This window comes from Orycteropus afer, unplaced genomic scaffold (genome assembly GCF_000298275.1).
Source record: "Orycteropus afer afer isolate SDZICR_OR568_19922 unplaced genomic scaffold, OryAfe1.0 scaffold00122, whole genome shotgun sequence".
Lineage (NCBI taxonomy): Eukaryota > Metazoa > Chordata > Mammalia > Tubulidentata > Orycteropodidae > Orycteropus > Orycteropus afer.
Genome location: NW_006921709.1, coordinates 4,752,091 through 4,772,002, shown reverse-complemented (window position 1 = coordinate 4,772,002; position 19,912 = coordinate 4,752,091). Strand labels below are relative to the sequence as shown.

Here is a 19,912-nt window from a genome sequence, read left to right as displayed (position 1 = left end):
GTCTGTGCAGTCCTGCCTAGTCCGCCATCTTGCCAGAACTCCTATGTTGGGCCTTTTTAGGCATCCAAGAAGTAGAAATTTTTTCCCTAGTCTATCACTATGTGTTAAATTTTTGGGAATATGACCCTCTTCACTGTTTGCTCTAGGTTCTTCTTTTATGCTCTATCATTGGAATAAATGAAACACCATACCAGCCCTAACTTCAGGAGAGTTTGTAATCTCAGATGAACTCGAGTACCTTCAGGCTCCCCCAGGAGGCCCGTTTAGTTCTAAATTTTGAAATGAGCCAATAAGAAGTTTGGTTTAGTTTATTTGTGGTGGAGCATTATCACCAAGATCTACTCATTTAATATGCAGAGCTAATTTTAATTTAGATTTTCTCTTAAGTCTCCGACCATGAAACAGATGCTTTTGGAATTTTTCTAAATGAAGGAAGACATACTTCACAGCAGTAATGATCATGTATAACACCTGTTTACACATTGATTATACTCTGGCAAAGTTTTTCATATATTTAGTGGTTGCTGTAGTCTTGAGTAGAGGGAAGATTGGGCAATCTACTTCCATAAGATACTGATAGTGCCTCGGAAACCCAGGAGGGGTCACTATGAGTCGAATTGACTCGATGGCAGTGAGTTTTTTGTTTTTGTTTGGTTTTATAGTCTTGAGCTATGCCTTCACTTAGCAACTATTATTCCTAGTACTATCTTCAGAAGTAGAGATTGAGGTGTATGGCCTGCACCTCTCACATTGTTCTGGGTGCTGTTAGATGGTCAGTAAATATATTTCAGTGAATTAGTATTGGAAAATAAAATTCTGTTTTTCATTTTTTTGTAATTTAATTTGAAATTTAGAAGTAGAGATACTGTTGCTTGCTTGTTGTTAACTTTGTTAGTGGGGTAAAAAGATTGAAAATGAATTAGAACATTGAATAATCTTTTCAAAATGTGTAAAAAGAGATATGAATGTATTTTATGTTCTTAGTGTTAAGGGTGGAATGTACAATTTTTTAAGGTTAATTTAAAATATATTAGAATTAATTTATAGATAACTTTCTAGGACTCTGTCCAGCAGAATTCATCTGTATTACTTAACATTGCTTAATTCTTGATATATTCTGTATGATTATGATTTTGCTTTATTTTTTAAGCAGAGAAAAATATTTAGCTTAATTATTTTATACAGGAGACAAATACTTTTTTTTTTTAAATATAATCAAGATTTGGAATATACTGTTTTTTTTTTTGGTAATTCTATTTTTGCTAATATTTGAGACAGTGTATAACTCTTGCCCATGCTTTATTTATGCAGAATATCCTCCGAATCCTAAATCTAGAACTCCAAGAATGCTGGTCATTAAGAAAGGTAATAAAAAAGACTTACAGCTTTCTGGATTCCCAGTAATGGGAAATCTTCAGTCACAGCCAGTTAAGAATGGGACCGGTCCAAGTGTTTATAAAGGCTTAGTCCCTAAACCTGCTGCTCCACCTACAAAAGTAAGTTCTGAATTGTTCAAAGTGCAAGTTTTGAGTTAATATCAGTTCATTTACTTTGTGAAAAGAATGTTAAAAATTTTACCAAAGTGGGCGGATGTTGGAGGGCTCTTGATCCCTATGTAGAAGAAATTGGCCCATTCATTGTGTGTCATTAGTTTTAATTATGTTTTAAGTGATGTGTATCATTTGGTTAATGATCTCTAACACTTTTTACTTGCTTTTCAGCTTTATGTTTTTGAAAACTCCCACTTGTGATTTCTTAATATTGGATAAGAGAAATCTAACTAGATTTCTAAAGCTTAAAAATAAATGGCAACTTAGTCACATTTTTGTTTGATACCAAACTTTGTTTTTGTAGAAAAAGGAGGAAAAGAAAAGGGAACCATGTAGGAATGAATACAAGAAGTATTGCAGAAATAATTTTCGAGCTAAATGTGATTACCTTTTCTAGTCACTTTTGCCCTCCTTTTCTTCCCCTTTAATCTTTTTTTGATGGCTATTAATGTTTGTGTGTTTTTCTTTAGCCTGCACAATGGAAAAGCCAAACTAAAGAAAATAAAGTTGGAACTTCTTTCTCTCATGAGTCTACATATGGTGTTGGCAACTTTAATACCTTCAAATCAACTGCTAAGAATTTTAGTCCATCAACAAATTCAGTGAAAGAGGTATGGCATCAGCAGTTACTACTGAGGAATGTATTATATTTTAATTATGGTAATTTAATTAGCAGTGAATAAAGGTATACAATGATGAAGTAAATACATTGATATGAGATATTTTAGTGCTTTCAATTTCAGAATTTCAGCTTAATCTTCAGAATTTAAAGTGTACATCCTTTCTTTGCTCATATTTGGCTTTTGAGAAAGAATGCTTTTTTAAATATGTAATGAAAATTCCCAAACATTTTAAAAAGCAGAGAAAAATAATAATGGAGAATATTCATATACTATTCAATCAGAAATAATAATTATTAAGAAAATAATTGCTATGAAAATTGCATCAATTTCCATTTTTGAAATTTATGCTTGGCTAATGTTGAAGATTCATAGTGCATGATCCTCTTCTTTTGACTGTGATACATGTTTTATTAGTGTTAAGAATAAGTTGGAGGAGAAGAACACAATGAGGAGAAGGTGCGTATCATTACTGTACTGACTGTGCATATATATAGCTTAGGTATCTCTTTCTCATTTGCCCAGGTAGACCCTGGTGACCATATCTGAAATTGCTTATGGGTACCATATTGAAACTTCACAAATCCTTTTATACAATTTCTTTTTTAAAATAGTATCTTTTTGATTGAAAGTTGACACAGCTAGTGAAGTTCCTGTTTAAATATTACTATATAGGTTGTTCATTGACCTTGGTTACATTTTCCACAACGTGTTAATATTCTCAGTAATTCCATTTTGGATGTTTCAGTTCCAGAAATCAAGTTTCCCTGTCCCATTACCATTTCTTCTTTACATTAGAGTAATTGTTGACCATTGGTCTTATATGGATGATTTTTAAAGGTGACCTCAGTGTACTTTTGGTTCAAGGTTTATGGAGTTCATAAATTTTATAGAGTTTATAGTTCAGGATGATAGTCTCAGGCACTCCTATAGCTTCAAGCTGTCTAGTACGTCTGGACTCTTTAAGAATTTGAGTTCTGTTCTTTATTTTTTCCCTTTCTTTAAAGATCCATCTATTGTAACCCTGATCAGTCATTAGTCACAGCCAGGCACCATATAGTTCTTCTGGTCTCGTGGTAGATAACGCCATGGTTTTGTGTAGATTATTTCTGAGTAATAGGCCCAGTTGTAGAATTTTAAAATTGTGAGAGAAGGACCTTAGGTTGGTAGGTATTCCCAGCTGATTTATTGTGGCTTAGATTCCTTGTACCTGGAGAGGACATCATGCTTGGTGAACCCCAGAGGGTTAGTGAAAAAGAGGAAGACTCTCAATAAAAGATGAATTATGGATCGACATGGTGGCCACAACAGTGGGCGCAAATACAGCAGTGATTAAGTGTCCTCCTTTCTCTTCCTGTTCCTCCCAGAAAGATTTCCCCTGTTGAAATCCTACCCTACCAACCCGATGTGTGTATGTGTATAAATAATAAAATAGATTATAATGTGCTGTTATTATACCCTAGAACTCTTTGGAACACAATTTGAAAACTGCTATTCTATGCATTACAGTATTAGCAGAAATATTTAAACAGTTCCAGGATCAATGTTATAAAATAGTATTCAAATACTTAGAAATCATAGTATCACCCAACCTTCATTGCTTCTGCATTGTTGCTATGGAGTGTGGAAATAAAGTACATACGACAGCTATTTAGTTGTTCCCTGGCTATGTATTTATTGACATTTCTGAATTTTCTCTTAGTGTAATCGCTCAAATTCCTCTTCACCTGTTGACAAACTTAATCAGCAGCCTCGTCTAACCAAACTGACACGAATGCGTACTGATAAGAAGAGTGAATTTTTGAAAGCATTGAAAAGGGACAGAGTAGAAGAGGAACATGAAGATGAAAGCCAAGCTGGCTCAGAGAAGGTAATTGAACTTGAGGTAACTCTTGGTTTGATAATAACATCATTGTAATACTTGATTGGATATCATTTTGGACCTTTGCATAAATAAATCCAAATTTTATCTAAAATTATTAAATCTGAAGCTAATTATTTATATAAATAGTGGTTTCCTTCTTAGATTTTTTCATTCTATAGGTCCTATGCATAAATAAATTTTAGAAAAGTCTTGTTCATATTTGTTTTGTTTTGTTTTTGTCATGTTGCCTCCCTTCATCCTTTTGGTTTTGCTTTTGTTGCATAGATGTGAGTAGATTGTGTTTAAAAAATGAAAACATAGACTAGAAAGCTGTGATACCCTTGCCAGCTATTTTCACACTCTTAAGAGAATGCATCCTAAATTTAATGATTGTGTTAAAGTCTATATATTATCTGTGAGACTTTAGGTAGAATCTATTAAAGTTTTCAATAACTATAAAGAATCTTCTTACTTCCTGACGTAATTAGATTCCAAAGTTAGGCCATTGCACAATATCAGTGTTAGGTCATCCCATCCCTGGCATTGGTTATGCCTGCGGCTACATCCATTCCCACTCCTTACCCCCAATCACCCAAGTCATTCACTGTGCATTGGATGCAAATGGTGTCATCTCCTTTCTCAGAACCACTGGGAGCTTGCATGAGTGGTGGAGGTAGTGGTTGGGTGTTGGCTGGAGCTCACCCTGTGCACAAAAGACTCTGCTAGTCCTCTGCTTGCTAACTTCTGCTTCCTGCCTGGGTAGGGATACCTCTCATCCTCCATCTGCCCCAGTGCCCCCTCACTAACCTCCCAGCACCTTCTGGCTTTAACCAGCCTTCTCTTGCCTGTCTGTGACCTTGCATCTTCCCACTGTTGCCTCACGCCCTCCGTGGCCAGACTGAGATGTCACAGATAAACAGGTTAAAGCATCCCTTGACCAGTCAGCAGTCATCCCTCCTGTGTCCTGGTTGTCTCCATGGCCGCTGGTGTATTGTTCATCATGGCCTGGGGAGGGCACTCTGGGACTGGCTGCAACCCTACATGTGGACAAGACCATCAGAGGCACTGCCTGAGAATTTTTTCAAAGTTGGCATAAATGCAAAATGTCACGTGAGATAATCGATAAGTAAGGAGTAGATACATTCCTTAGAACTCAATTTTTTTTAATCTCCCTAAAACACAGGATGACGACTCATTTAATTTGCATAACAGCAATAGTACTCACCAAGAGAGGGATATAAACCGAAACTTTGATGAAAATGAAATTCCACAAGAGAATGGCAATGCCTCAGTGATTTCTCAACAAATTATTCGGTCTTCAACTTTCCCACAAACTGATGTTCTTTCAAGTTCACTTGAGGCAGAACACAGGTTAGTAAATAATTTTACTATGTTGTCTTCCATTTATTATATTTAGCATTTTTAGAAATACATTGTGTGATTTATTTTTTAATAGACTTATTGAAATAATTTATATATCATAAATTTCACCAATATTAAATGTGCACTTGAGTGTTTTTAATATATTCAGAGTTGGGCACCTATACCACAGTCTTAATTTTAGACCATTTCCATCACTTCAGAAAGAATCTCTCTGCCTATTTACAGTCATTGTTCATTTCTAATCTCTGTCTAAACCACCACCAATCTATTTCATATATATCAGTGCTTTTTATTTGCAACTGGTATAATGCACTGTATGGCTAAGTCACATGTTGACTGTCATAGATGATACTACTGTTACGAACATTCATGTACAAGTTTCATTCATGAACAAGTTGTTCTGTGAACAAAAGGAGTTCTGATGGGATAGTGGCTAAGGCACTTAACTGCTAACCAGAAGGCTGGTGGTTCATACCCACCAGCCGCTCCTCGGAAGGAAGATGGGGCAATCTACTTCCATAGTGATACTGCCTCAGAAACCGAAGGAGGGGTCGCTGTGAGTTAGGCCCGACTTGACGGCACGTAACTAGAAAAACATCTCAAGGTTGGGCACTTGTCTGTTAGTTTGTCAAACTGTGGTGGTTTGCGTTTTGTTGTGAGGCTAGAGGCTTTGCCACCAGTATTTCAGATACCTTGCAGGGTCACCCTTGGTGGCCATATTTCAGCATACCTTCCAGACTAAGACAGACTTGGGAAAAGGAAGGGACCATCCATTTCTCAAAGAATTGGCCAATGAAAACCTTACGAATAGCAGTGAAACACTGCCTGATTTATTACTGGAGAACTTTATGAATAGCTCTGAAACATTGTCGTACATAGTCCCGGAAGATGAGCCCCTCACCCTCCGGTCAGAAGGCACTCAAAATACGACTGGGGAAGAAGAGCTTCCTCTTCAGAGTAGAGTTGACCTTAATGATGAGGATGGAGTAAAGCTTTTGGGACCTTCATTTGCTGATATGGCACAAATCCAAATGGAATAAACAGTTGCAGACATCCGTCAATAATCAGAACATGGAATGTAAGAAATACGAATGTAAGAAAATTGGAAGTTGTCAAAAATGAAATGGAATGCGTAAAAATCGATATCCTAGGCATTATTGAGGCAAAATGGATTGGTTTTGGCCATTTTGAATTAAGACAACCATATAATCTATGCTGGGAATGGCAGATTAAAGAGGAATGGTATGGCATGTGGCACTCATTGTCGCAAAGAGTGTTTCAAGATCTGTCCCTGAAGTACAGTGCTGCCAGTGATAGGGTAATATCCATATGCCTACAAGGAAGACCAATTAGTACTACTATTATTCAAATTTACACTCTAACCACCCAAACCAAAGATGAGTAAATTGAAGATTTTTACCAACTTCTGCAGTCTGAAATTGACCAGGCTTGCAATCAAGATGTCTTGATTATTGCCAGTGTTTGGAATGTAAAAGTTGGAAACAAAGAAGACTCACCAGTAGTTGGAAAATATGGCCTTGGTGATAGAAATGATGCTGGAGATTTCATGATAGAATTTTGCAAGACTAGTAACATTTATTACAAATAACTTTTTTCAACAACATAAATGGTGCCTCTACACGTGGACTTCACCAGACGGAATACACAGGAGATAGATCTACTACATCTGTGGTAAGATGCAATGGAGAAGCTCAGTATCTTCAGCCAAAACAAGGCAAGGAGCTGACTGTGAGACAGACCATCACTTGCTCATATGCAAGTTTAAGCTGAAGCTGAAAAAAATTAAAACAAGCCAGAGACAAAATATAACCTTGATTATATTCCACCTGAGTTTAGAGACCACCTAAAGAATAGATTTGATTCATTGAACACCAATGACCAAAAACCAGGGAAATTATGGGATGACATGAAGAATATCATCCATGAATAAAGCAAAAAGGCATTAAAAAGACGGGAATGGAAGAAAAGACCAAAACGGATGTCAGAAGAGACTCAAACTTGTTCTTGAACAGAGTAATTAAAGCAAATGGAAGAAATGACAAAAGAACTGAACAGAAAATTTCAAAGAGTAGCTTGAGAAGACAAAGTCAATTATTATAAAGACATGGCGTTGGAAAGCCAAAAGGGCAGAACACACTCGACATTTCTCAACCTGAAAGAACTGAAAAAAAAAAAAAAAATTTAAGCCTTGAGTTGCAGTGTTGAAAGATTCTATAGGTAAAATATTGAATGATGGAGGAAACATCAAAAGAAGATGGAAGGAATACACGAAGTCACTATACCCAAAAGAATTGGTTGATGTTCATCCATTTCAGGAGGTGGCATATGATCAAGAACCAGTGGCATTGAAGAAGAAATGCACTGAAGGAATTGACGAAAAATAAGCCTCCAGGCATTGATGGAATACACAATGAGATGGTTCAACAAATGGATGCTGCACTGGAGCCGCTTACTTGTATATGCCAAGAAATTTGCAAGACAGCTTGCCTTGCCAACAGAATGGAAAAGATCCGGATCTGTATCCATTCCAAAGAAAAGTGATCCCACAAAATGTGGCAGTTATCGAATCATATCATTAATTTCACACACAAGTAATATCTTACTGAAAATAATTCAGAAACGGCTGCAGCAGTATATTGACAGGAAACTTCCAGAAATGCAAGCTGAATTCAGAAGAGGATGTGGAATGAGCAGTATCATAGCTGATGTCCGATGGATCTTAGCCAAAAGCAAAAAATGCCAGAAGGATGTTTACTTGTGTTTTATTGACCATGCAAAAGCGTTGAGTTGTGTGGATCATAACAAATTATGGATAACATTGAAAAGAATGGGAATTTCAGAAAACTTCATTGTGCTCAGGAGGAACTTGTTCTTGCACCAAAAGCCTGTGGTTTGAACAAAACAAGGGAATACTGTGTGGTTTAGAAGAAGGAAGGGAGTTCATCAGGATTGTATATTTTCACCATACTTACTCAATCTGTATGTTGAGCAAATAATCCAAGAAGCTGGACTGAATGGATTGGAGGAAGACTCATTAACAACCTGTGATATACAGACGATGCAACTTTGCTTGCTGAAAGTGAAGATGACTGGAAACACTTACTGATGAAGATTAAAGACTATAGTCTGCAGTATGGATTACACCTCAACAAAAAGGAAATTAAAATGTTCATAACTAGACCAATAAGCAGCAACAGTATAAATGAAGAAGAGATTGAAGTTGTCCATGATCTCGTATTACTTGGTTCCACAATTAACACCAGTGGAAGCAGCAGTCAGGATACCAGAAGACATATTACACTGGGCAGGTGTGCTGCAGAAGACCTCTTTGAAGTGCTGAAGAGCAAAGAAGTCTCTTTGAAGACTAAGGTGCTCCTAACCCAGGGCAGAGTGTTTTCAGTCACCTCATAATACATGTGAAAGCTGGACAGTGAAAAAGAAGAGTTGATGCTTTTGAGTTATGGCGTTGATGAAGAATAGTGAAAGTACCATGGACTTTCAGAAGAATGAACAAATCTGTCCTGGAAAAAGTGCAGCTGGAATGCTTCTTGGAAGCCAGAATGGCTGGACTTTGTCTCACCTGTCTCACCTACTTTTGTCATGTTGTCAGATGGGACCATTTTGTGGAGCATATCATGCTTGGTAAAGTGTAGGGTCAGCAAAAAGGGGGAAGGCCTTCAACAAAATGGATTGACACAGTGGCTGCAATAGTTGGCTCAGGTATAGCAAGTATTATGAGGCTGTTGCAGGAGCTGCTATGAGTCAGTTGACTTGATGGCACCTAACAACAACTCAAGGTCACAAACATTCACTTCTATTTTACTGTAATTGTTTTATAGTTTGACTCTTTTTCCATTTAAGACTGTGAATCATTTTGAGTTTTTTTGTATGATGTGAGGAGGGGTGTAACTTTTTTTTTTGTTTTTTAATGGTTTCCGATACATGATTTGTTTTTATTGTAAACTGTCAAGAACACGTTCTACTATCATTTTAGTATTAAATATTTTTTTTAAATAGTAAACTCTTAAATGCTTTCATCCCCAAGTTGAGAGTGGTTAAATTTGAAGTAGGCTTTCATTTTCCTTTTTCGTATGGTTTTGTAGTCGCTGTTAACAGAAATGACTTACTGTAGTGTTGAAACTCTATGATTTCAGCATGAGTGCTTAAAGGATTAATGGAACTCTGCTGAATTTATTTTCAGTAACTAAAGGGTGAGAACTACTAAAACAAAGTGTTTTTAAGAAAGAAATAATTTATGCATTTGTTTGTTAAATATTACTCTAGAATTGCTTTTTGTAAACTGGTGTTTGTACAACTAAAATGTCTTAATATCAGGGAATGGGCTCAGTGCTACATGGTACTTTATTTTTCACATGTTAACTCACCCACATAAATAACATGCATGTGCATATGAAACATGGGAGACTGATGACATGTGGTGGGTTTTTTTGGAGTGGGTGGGAGGGGTGTCCACAGACATGATTTGCACATTTTTTGCATAAACATGAGATACTTGTGAACAGTTCAGATGATTGACTTGACTTTTGGTTTGGATTTATGCCATTTCTAGTTAGAAACTCATCATTTATAGGACAGTGGGAAACTGGGTTGCTCTTTTGAACTTACTTGTTCAACTCTTACTTTTTACTAAGATCTAAGCTCCATGAGGACTGAAATATTTTTTGGATCTCTGGTAGTGTAGTGCTTAAGGTACTTGACTGCTAACCAGAAGGCTGGCATTTCAAACCACCAGCCGCTCCTCGGAAGGAAGGTCGGGCAATCTACTTCCTAGTGATACTGCCTCGGAAACCCAAGGAGGGGTTGCTGAGTAGGGTCTGACTCGACGGCACATAACAACAACAGCAACAACATATCTTTAGCACCTGAAACGGTGCCTGACACTTTACTATGTCCTTCAGTTTTTTGAACAAATAAGTGAAATAACACTTCTAATAACTTTTTTAACTTAATTTCTAAAAGTACTTATATTGGAGGACTCTTTCTGTGGTCAAGATATTGAACAATGCAGGAAGCATCAAAAGAAGATGGAAGGAATACACACAGTCACTGTACCAAAAAGAGTTTATCAATTATCAGTCATTTCAGGAGGTAGGATATGATCAAGAACCAATAAATACTATTAAGCTGCACTTGAGGGAACTGGCAAAGAACAGCATTCTAGGAATTGTCCGAATACCTATTGAGATGTTTTGACAAACAGATGCAGCAATGGAGGTGCTCAGTCATTTATGCAAAGAAATTGGAAGACAGCTACCTGGCCAACTGACTGGAAGAGACCAATATTTCTGCCTCTTCCAAAGAAAGGTGATCTAACAGAATATGTTAATTGTTCAACAATATTATTAATGTTACAGGCAGGTTAAAAACATATAATATAAATATATATACATATATATATATATATATGTTTTTCCCCCTCGTCATTTTACAGGCAAGTAAAATTTTGCTGAAGATAATAAAAAAATAGTCGCAGTAGTACATTGCCAGGGAACTGCCAGAAATTCAGGCTGGATTCAGAAGAGGGTGTGGAATCGTGCCTGGTTATCATTGCCAATTTGAGGTGGATCTTGATAGAAAGCAAGGGATACCAGAAAGATGTTTATATGTGTTTTATTGACTGTGCAAAGGCATTAGACTGTGTGAATCATAAAAACTTGAGTATAACATTGGGAAGAATGGGAATTTTAGAACATTTAAATGTGCTCATGAAGAATCTGTACATAGACCAAGAGGCTGTTCAGACAGAGTAAGAAGATACTGAATGGTTTAAAATCAGCAAAGGTGTGCATCCCGTTTGTATCCTTTCACCATACTTATTCAATCTGTATGCTGAACCAACAGTCTGAGGTGTTGGACCATATGAAGAAGAATGTGGCATCAGGATAGGAGGAAGACATATTAACAACTTGTGACGTGCAGATGACACAACCTTATTTGTTGAAAATGAAGAAGACTTGAAACGCTAACTGATGGGACTTCAGTATGGATTATACTTCAATATATATAAAAAAAAAAGATCATTTACAAGTGGACCAGTAATGACAATGAAAGGAGAAAAGATTGAAGGTGTCAGAGATTTCATTTTACTTGGATCCGTGATCAGTGTCTGTGAAGCTCAGCAATCAAAAAATCAGATGACATGTACTGAGTAAATCTATTGCAAAAACCTCTTTAAAGCGTTAAAAAATAAAGATGTCACTTTAAAGAGACTAAGGTGAGCCAAACCTATGCCATGGTCGCTTCAATCTCTTTATATGCGCGTGAAACCTGCACAGTGTATAAGGAAGACTGAAGAAGTATTGACACATTTGAATTGCGGTGTTGGCTAAGAGTACTGAAAATACCGTTGACTGCCAGAAGAATGAACAAATCTTTCTTGGAAGAAGTATAGCCACAATGCTCCTTAGGCAAAAGAAAGGCCAGATTTCATCTCACCTGCTTTAGTCCTGTTGTCAGAAGGGACCATTGCCTGGAGAAGGACAAAGTTTGAAGGGTCAATGAAGAAAGAAAGACTCTCAGTGGCATGTGGTGAGACGGTGGTTGCAATGATAGGCTTGAGTATAGCAAGGATTATGAGAATGGTGCAGTAGTATTGGTGCAGTTTGATTGTCTTGAGCATGGAGGTTGCTGGGAATTTGATCCAACTTGATGGCACCTAACAACAGCAACATTTCTGTTTCACCTCTTTTGTAATATTTCCTTTTCACCAAATCAGGAGTCTTTATAACCATTTTTAAAGACCCCTATAGGGCTTTGTCTTTTTGCCCTGATTTGTAAATTATTCTCTATCTATATGATGATTGTTTGTCTCCTTCTTCCAAACCATAATTTGGTCTGCTTTTTATATGTAGCTGTAATTTTTGTATATGCGAGCATAAGCATTTGTTTCACTTTTGTAATCTTCCCGTTGTAAGTTGGAGTTAACTTTTGCCTTAAAATAGTTTATTGGGCTGATGATCAATCCAAATGTCCAGTTGATAAAACTTAATTTAACTACACATATTTAGAGCTAACGTAGTTAACTATAAATTTAATTGTTTGAGTAAATGAACTCTATTTTACCATTGTACATTTGATGTGAATGGATGAGTCAGTAACCTCACCTGTTATATACCGTAAATAATATAACTCCTTCTACTTCATAATACAGTTTATAACTTGTTACTTTGCTTTATATACAAAGTAATAACTAGTATGTCAAAACATATAGAACTCTCAATACTGTAAAAGTTCCTTTTAAAATGATAAAACATAAACAGAAAAATCTATTATTTTCTTCGTCATTCTAGACAGTTATCTTATATTCTCTCTTGAAGCTACTGTTCTATAGTGTGGATGTAATTTTTGAAATGATTTCCCTATTAATGAATTTTTAGGCTCTCTCTTTTGTTGCTATCTCAAATGATGCTGATGTGAGCATGTTTTGTATTCATATCTTTGAACACTTGTGTAAATGTATGTGAGTGTGCGGCTTGGGTCTGCTTGGCTGGGCTTCAAGACTGGCTTTATTTTTTTAGGCTGGGCTCTGGAGGAGGTGGGAGCGTGGTTCGGGGCTGCTTGGCTGGAGCCAGCTTTATTTAAGGCTGGGCCCTGGAGAGCCGGGTGCAGAGCAGTTAGGAACAACTAAGGAAGGCAATCTTGTCTGTTAGTTTGTCGTCCTGTGCTGCTTTACATGTTGGTGTGAGGCTGGAGGCTTCACCGCTGGTGTTGCAAAATCCCAGCAGGGCTACTCATGGTGTACCAGTTTCAGCGGAGCTTCCAGGCTACAACAGACTTGGAAGAAGGACAAGGACATCCACTTCTCAAAGAGTTGGCCAGTGAAAACCTTATGAGTAACGGTGAAACACTGTCTGATTTATTACTGGAAAACTTTATGAATAGCCCTCTGAAACATTGTCCGATACAGTGACAGAAGATGAGCCCATCAGATCGGAAAGCACTCAGAGTATGACTGGGGAAGAGCTGCCTCGTCAGGGTACAGTTGACCTTAATGATATGGATGGAATAAAGCTTTTGGGACATCCATTGGCTGATGTGGCACAACTCAGAATGAGTAGAAACAAATGCAAACATCCATTAATAATCGGAACATGGATTATGTGAAGTTTGACTCTCGGAAAGTTGGAAGTTGTCAAAAATGAAATGGAATGCATAAAGATCGATATCCTAGGCATTAGTGAGCTAGAATGGACAGGTTTTGGCCATTTTCAGACAGCCATATGCTCTACTATGCCAGGAATGCCAGATTGGAGAGAAATGGTGTAGCATTCATCATGACAAAGACTGTTTCAAGTTCTGTCCTTGAGTACAATGCTGTCAGTGATAGGATAATACCTATATGCCTCCAAGGAAGACCAGTTAATACTACTACTATTGAAATCTGTGCACCAACCACCAAAGCCAAAGATGAGGGAATTGAATATTTCTAGCAGCTCTGCAGTCTGGAATTGACTGGACATGCAATCAAGATGTATTGATTATCACTGTTGACTGGAATGTGGGAGTTGGAAACAAGAGTTTTACCGGAAGTCGCAAAATACGGCATTTTTGATACAAATAATGCTGGAGATCACATGATAAATTTTGTAAGATCATTGACTTACTCATTGCAAATACCTATTTTCAACAACACAAATGGTAGCTGTACATGTGGAGTACACAGAAATCAGATTGACTATATCTGTGGCAAGAGGCGATGGAAAAGCTCTCAGCCAAAACCAGGTCAGGAGCTGATTGTGGAACAGACCATCAACTGCTCATAGGCAAGTTCAAGTTCAAGTTGAAGACATTTAAAACAAGTCCATGAGAGTGAAAATATGACCTTGATAATATTCCTCCTGCATTTAGAGACCATTTGAAGAATAGATTTGATTCATTGAACACCAATGACTGAAAAACCAGATTTGTGGGATGACATCAAGTGCATCATCCACGAAGAAAGCAGGTCATTGTAAAGGCAGGAAAGGAAGAAAAGACCAAAATGGATGTCAGAAGAGACTCTCAAACTTGACCTTGAAGAGAGAGTAGCTAAAGCAAATGGAAGCAATGACAAAAGAGCTGAACGAAGATTTCAAAGAGAAGCTTGAGAAGACAAAGGCTATCATTATAATAAACTGTGCAATGATGTGAAGTTGGAAAGTCAAAAGGGAAGAACACACGGCATTTTTCAAGCTGAAGGAAATGAAGGAAAAATTTAAGGCTTGAGTTACAATATTGAATGATTCTGTGGGCAATATATTGAATGATGTAGGAAGCATCAAAAGAAGATGGAAGGAATACACAGAATCACTGTACCAAAAAGAATTGGTCACACTGTTCATCCATTTCAGAAGTTGGTATATGATCAAGAACCAGTGGCACTGAAGGAAGAAGTCAAAGTTGTGCTGAAGGAATTGATGAAAAGTAAGGCTCTAGGCATTGATGGAACACCCGTTGAGACGTTTGAACAAACTGATGCCATGCTGGAGGCACTCACTTGGCTATGCTAAGAGATTTGGAAGACAGCTACCTGGCCAGCTCCCTGGAAGAGATCCATATTTGTATCCATTCCAAAGAAAGGTGATCCAACAGAATGTGAAAATTACCGAACAATATTTTAATATCACATGCAAGAAAAATCTTACTGAAGATAATTCAGAAACCGGTTGCAGTACTGTATTGACAGAACTCCCAGAAATGCAAGATGGATTCAGAAGAGGATGTGGAATGAGGGATATCATTGCTGGTGTCAGATGGATCTTGACTAGCAGCAAAGAGTACTAGAAAGATGTTTACTTATGTTTTGTTGAGTTGTGTGGATTATAATAAATTATGGATAACGTTGAGAAGAATGGGAATTCCATAACTCTTAACTGTACTCATGAGGAACCTGTTTGTAGATCAAGAGGCTGTCATTTGAACACAACAAGGGTATAGATATTACATAGTTTAAAATCAAGAAGGGAGTGTGTCAGGGTTGTATCCTTCCACCATACTTACTCAATTTGTATGCTAAGCAAATGATCCGAGATGCTGGATTATATGAAGAGGAACTTGACATCAGGATTGTAGGAAGACTCATTAACAACCTGCAATATGCACATGACATGACTTTGCTTGCTGAAAGTGAGGATGACTTGAAGCATTTACTGGTGAAGATTAAAGACTAAGTATGCAGTATGGATTACACCTCATTATTAAGAAAACAAAAATCCTCACAACTGGTCCAATAAATGGCTTCACAATAGAAAAAAGATTGAAGTTGTTAAGGAGTTCATATTACTTGGTTCTATAATCATCACCAATTGAAGCAGCAGTCAAGACATCAGACAATGTATCACATTGGGCAAATCTGCTGCAAAAGACCTCTTTTGAGTGATTAAGAGCACAGATGTCTCCTTGAAGACTGAGGTGTGCCTAACCTAAGCTGTGGTATTTTTAGTCGCCTCTTATGCATGTGAAAGCTGGACAATGAATAAGGAAGACTGAAGAAGAGTTGATGCTTTTGAGTTGTAGTGTTGGTGAGGAATGCTAAGAGTACCATGGACTGCTCAAAGACCTAACGAATCTTTCCTGGAAGAGGTGTAGCCGAATGCTCATTGGAAGTGAGAATGGCCAGATTTCATCTCACCTACTTCGGTCATGTTGTCAGAAGGAACCATTCCCTGGAGAAAGGATATCATGCTTGGTAAAGTGGAGGGTCAGCAAAAGAAGGGGGGAAGGCCCTTAACAAGATGGATTGACACAGTGTCTGCAGCTATGTGCTCAAGTATAGCAAGGATCGTGAGGCTGGCACAGGACCGGGCTGTGTTTCTTTCTGTTGTGTATAGGATCTCTATGAATCGGAGATGGCTTGACACCACCTAACAACAACAACATAAATGTATGTGTTATAGATCATTAGAAGTGGATTGCTTGATCAGATGGCATACATATTTAAAATCATAAGGTACTACTGCATTGTTAACCCAGAAATGTCCTTCTAATTTGTACTGTCATCAGTAGCAGTTTAAATATTTTTAGTGAGGCAATTGATAGGAACGAAGAGCCCCTTGTATAGAAAAATGTATAAATAGACCAAGTGTTCTGATAACAATAAAAGAAGAGATCTCTTTAATGGAAATAATAGCATAGGCATTATTGTATAATGAAATTAGTATTTTACTTGTCAGATTTATTCATTATTACTGACACTTAAATATCTTTGTTTTTATAATTCTGTACCAAGAGAAAGCTGTGCCATGCCAATTAAAAAGTATTTCTGTAACCTGTTACACCAGTACTGAATATTTTAACTTTTATTTTAACCTGTAGAGCAGGTGTTTAGTGTAGGAGCATTTTGATTGGTTATTTCATTCGTGAAGACATAGGGAGGAGACACTAGTTCTCTACTTTCACAGAGTTTAATCTTCAGGTGACTAGGAGAAAAAGAGGAAAATGGGATTTACGAACTAAGCATGCTGCTGGATGAAAATCTATGCTGGCATAAAGATAGGATAATTTGAAAGAATGCTTCATTTTACACCCATCTTAATTGTTTTCTTTTTTGACGATTTTGTAGGTTATTTTGTCTATTAAAAACAGTCAATATACTTCTTTTCTAATTAAGTTTATTTTAAACTTTTAACAACAAAGCATTTTTTTAAAAGTTTTAGACTAGAACCTCTTTTTTAAAGTTGTTTACTGAATTTTACATAAGAATGACGTTATATAGTGTGAACGTGAAAGTAAAAAGCCAAGAAAAAACACAAACTCACCACCACTGAGTTGATTCTTGCTCATAGTGACCCCTTTTTGGGTTTCCGAGGCGGTATCTCCATGGAAGTAGATTGCCCAGTTTTCCTTCTGAGGAGTGGCTGGTTGGTTTGAACTGCCAGCCTTGTGGTTAACAGTCAAATGCCTTAGGCACTGTGCCACCAGAGCTCCTATGAAAGTGAAGGAGAAGAGAATAACAACATTTGATTACTATCCTGAAATAGAATACAATATGTATTCAAGATTTCAGATTTAATTGTTACTACTAGGTGCTGTCGAGTTTGGCCCTGATTCAGGGTGACCCCATGAACTATATGGCTATATAAGAAGCAGGAACTTTGAAGTCACTGAGTCACATATAGTCGTTGTTGGCTTCAGTGTTCATGTGTGCTCAACTAGGGAAAAGTGTGTGGTTCCCTTTTAATCTCCTATAGCTCTATTTGCATAATTTAAAAGTAATCTTTTTATAAAATTGTAGGAAAATAATAGAACTGTATTTGTCATTTTACATATTTAGACCATATTTGCAAACAAAAATCAAACCCATTGCTGTGCAGTCAGATCCGACTCATAGGGACTCCTCCTTGGATTTCCTAGGCGGTATCACTAGAGAAGTAGATTGCCCAACCTTCTTTCCAAGGAGGGGCTGGTGGGTTTGAACTGTCAACCTTCTGTTTAGCAGTCAGTTGCCTTAGGCACTACACCACCAGAGTTCCCAGACCATACCATATTTGAGAGCTTTAAAAAAGTTCCTTTTTTTTTTTAACTATACGACATGATGCCTCTTGTAAATTGAATTAATGTATTGAGCTTATGGTTGGGATGTGACTAAGAAATGTTTTTAATGGAGTATAATAAAATAAAGGTAAGATAAGATTTTCCAACCTTTTCAAAGTAGAAAGTCTAATGAGTAGTCAGTAATATCATAGATTGTGGTGGTATTAAGAAAAGGTGTGTGCGTTGGGGTATTGCTATTTAATAGAAGAATTGAGCAGATTTTCTTCGGGTGTTCCCTGTTGCATGTTGTCTTCAATAAAAAGATAAAGCAATTAAATCATTTATTCTTATGTTCAGAGACAGTTTTTTGCTATTCATTTGAAGAAAGATACTCAAACCATGCAGTCAGAAATTCTTGTTTATTTATCTTGGGCACTTTGTGTAATGGTTCTTATTTCTGTACATAATAATAAATGGAGTTGTCCTACTTATTTGCAGCTCTAAATTAAACAGTAGTTTCCTCCTTTCTTTTTTAGGTTGTTAAAGGAGATGGGCTGGCAAGAAGACAGTGAAAATGATGAAACATGTGCTCCCTTAACTGAGGATGAAATGAGAGAATTCCAAGTTATTAGTGAACAGGTAAGAAAACTGGAATCATGTGAGTTTGATTTTAAATTGCCTTTTATTACTCAGAACAACATAGTCATATGTTCTTTATCTTTTTCTGTTTTTTAGATAGGAATTTACGACACAACACATATCATTAGCAATTAGTAGTATAAACTAATCGTTAGGAATTAGCAGTGTAAACAACATGACATGATGTGTCATTTTCCAGAAAAGGTGTTTGTGTTTTTGTTTTGCTTTCGCATGGGGTAGAAGAAGTAGGGAGAATCAGTAGCTTCTCAGATAGCTTTAACCTTTGATCCTTTTCTTTACTTAAGAATACATTCTCAAACATCATGTTTTATGTCCTTATAATTTCCTGTTGAAAAGAGTATCAGGAAATGTTTGCTAGAATATCAGGAAGATTACATGATATCCCAAAATACATTACAGATTTTTCATACTTCTAGTCATACAGAATTAAATTTTATATGGAGATGTTATAATAGATACATGATCCTCAAAGTACTTTTTAAGTGTTCTGAGTGGAATTTGAGAAAATTAATTACACCAACTTCATAATATGATGCCCTTTATCATTCGAATATTTTATTAAAAAATTTTTGGTGAACTATGTTTATTTTTACAGTCCAGTTGTGAACCTGACAGTGGATAATGGTTTGGAAGGGTGATTTTTTTTTTTTTTTGGTCATACTTATTGCATTACGTAATTTTGAAAAGTTTGTAGTTTAGTGAGTTTTGATAAGTAAGTATAGTTGCATAACCACAATAATAACCAAGATATAGAACATTTCTGTCATCCCAGAAAGTTCCTTCACTGTTTTTTACATTCAGTCCTTTAATCCTCAGCTCTACCTCCTGACAACCATTGATCTGTTTTTCTGTCCGTATAGTATTACCTTTCTCGGATGTTTCATGAGTGGAACTACACAGCATGTAATCCTTTGGATATGGATTCTTTCATGCTTTTAAGACTCATTGATTTTGCTGAGCAGTGTTCCATTGTACAGATACACTACTTTGTGTACCTGTTTGAAAGATATGTTTTGAATCTGAAGAAAGGCTTGAAGAAAAATCCACTGAGTACCGTAGGATAGTAGTTCCTAGGGAAGCAAAATATTTTTAATAAAGATAATTGACTTAAAATATTGTGACGAATGAAGCAGGTGGATAAAACCCTGTAAACCATAAAATAATTAACTGATGTAAGGATCATTTTGCATATATTATATGTTGGAGATCCACAATATGTAAGTATGATGCCCATGTTTTGTCAACTCATGATAAAGATACGTTTATGTTAGTGAGAACAGATAATTTCACATTTAGGATTCTAAAAAAATCATTAGAGATTAGTGCGAGATGGTGTTTGTATA

General features: G+C 36.6%; 1 protein-coding gene across 1 annotated transcript in view; it reads left to right on the top strand.

Annotated features, from left to right (window-relative positions):
- Positions 1 to 19,912, top strand: part of GPBP1 (GC-rich promoter binding protein 1) — a 73,970-nt gene that overhangs the window by 50,177 nt on the left and 3,881 nt on the right. Inside the window, exons 6-10 of the mRNA XM_007944156.1 lie at positions 1,312 to 1,496; positions 2,021 to 2,161; positions 3,873 to 4,040; positions 5,218 to 5,405; positions 18,446 to 18,548. Coding sequence (XP_007942347.1) covers positions 1,312 to 1,496; positions 2,021 to 2,161; positions 3,873 to 4,040; positions 5,218 to 5,405; positions 18,446 to 18,548 — 785 coding nt within the window. The remainder of the gene's footprint in view (positions 1 to 1,311; positions 1,497 to 2,020; positions 2,162 to 3,872; positions 4,041 to 5,217; positions 5,406 to 18,445; positions 18,549 to 19,912) is intronic.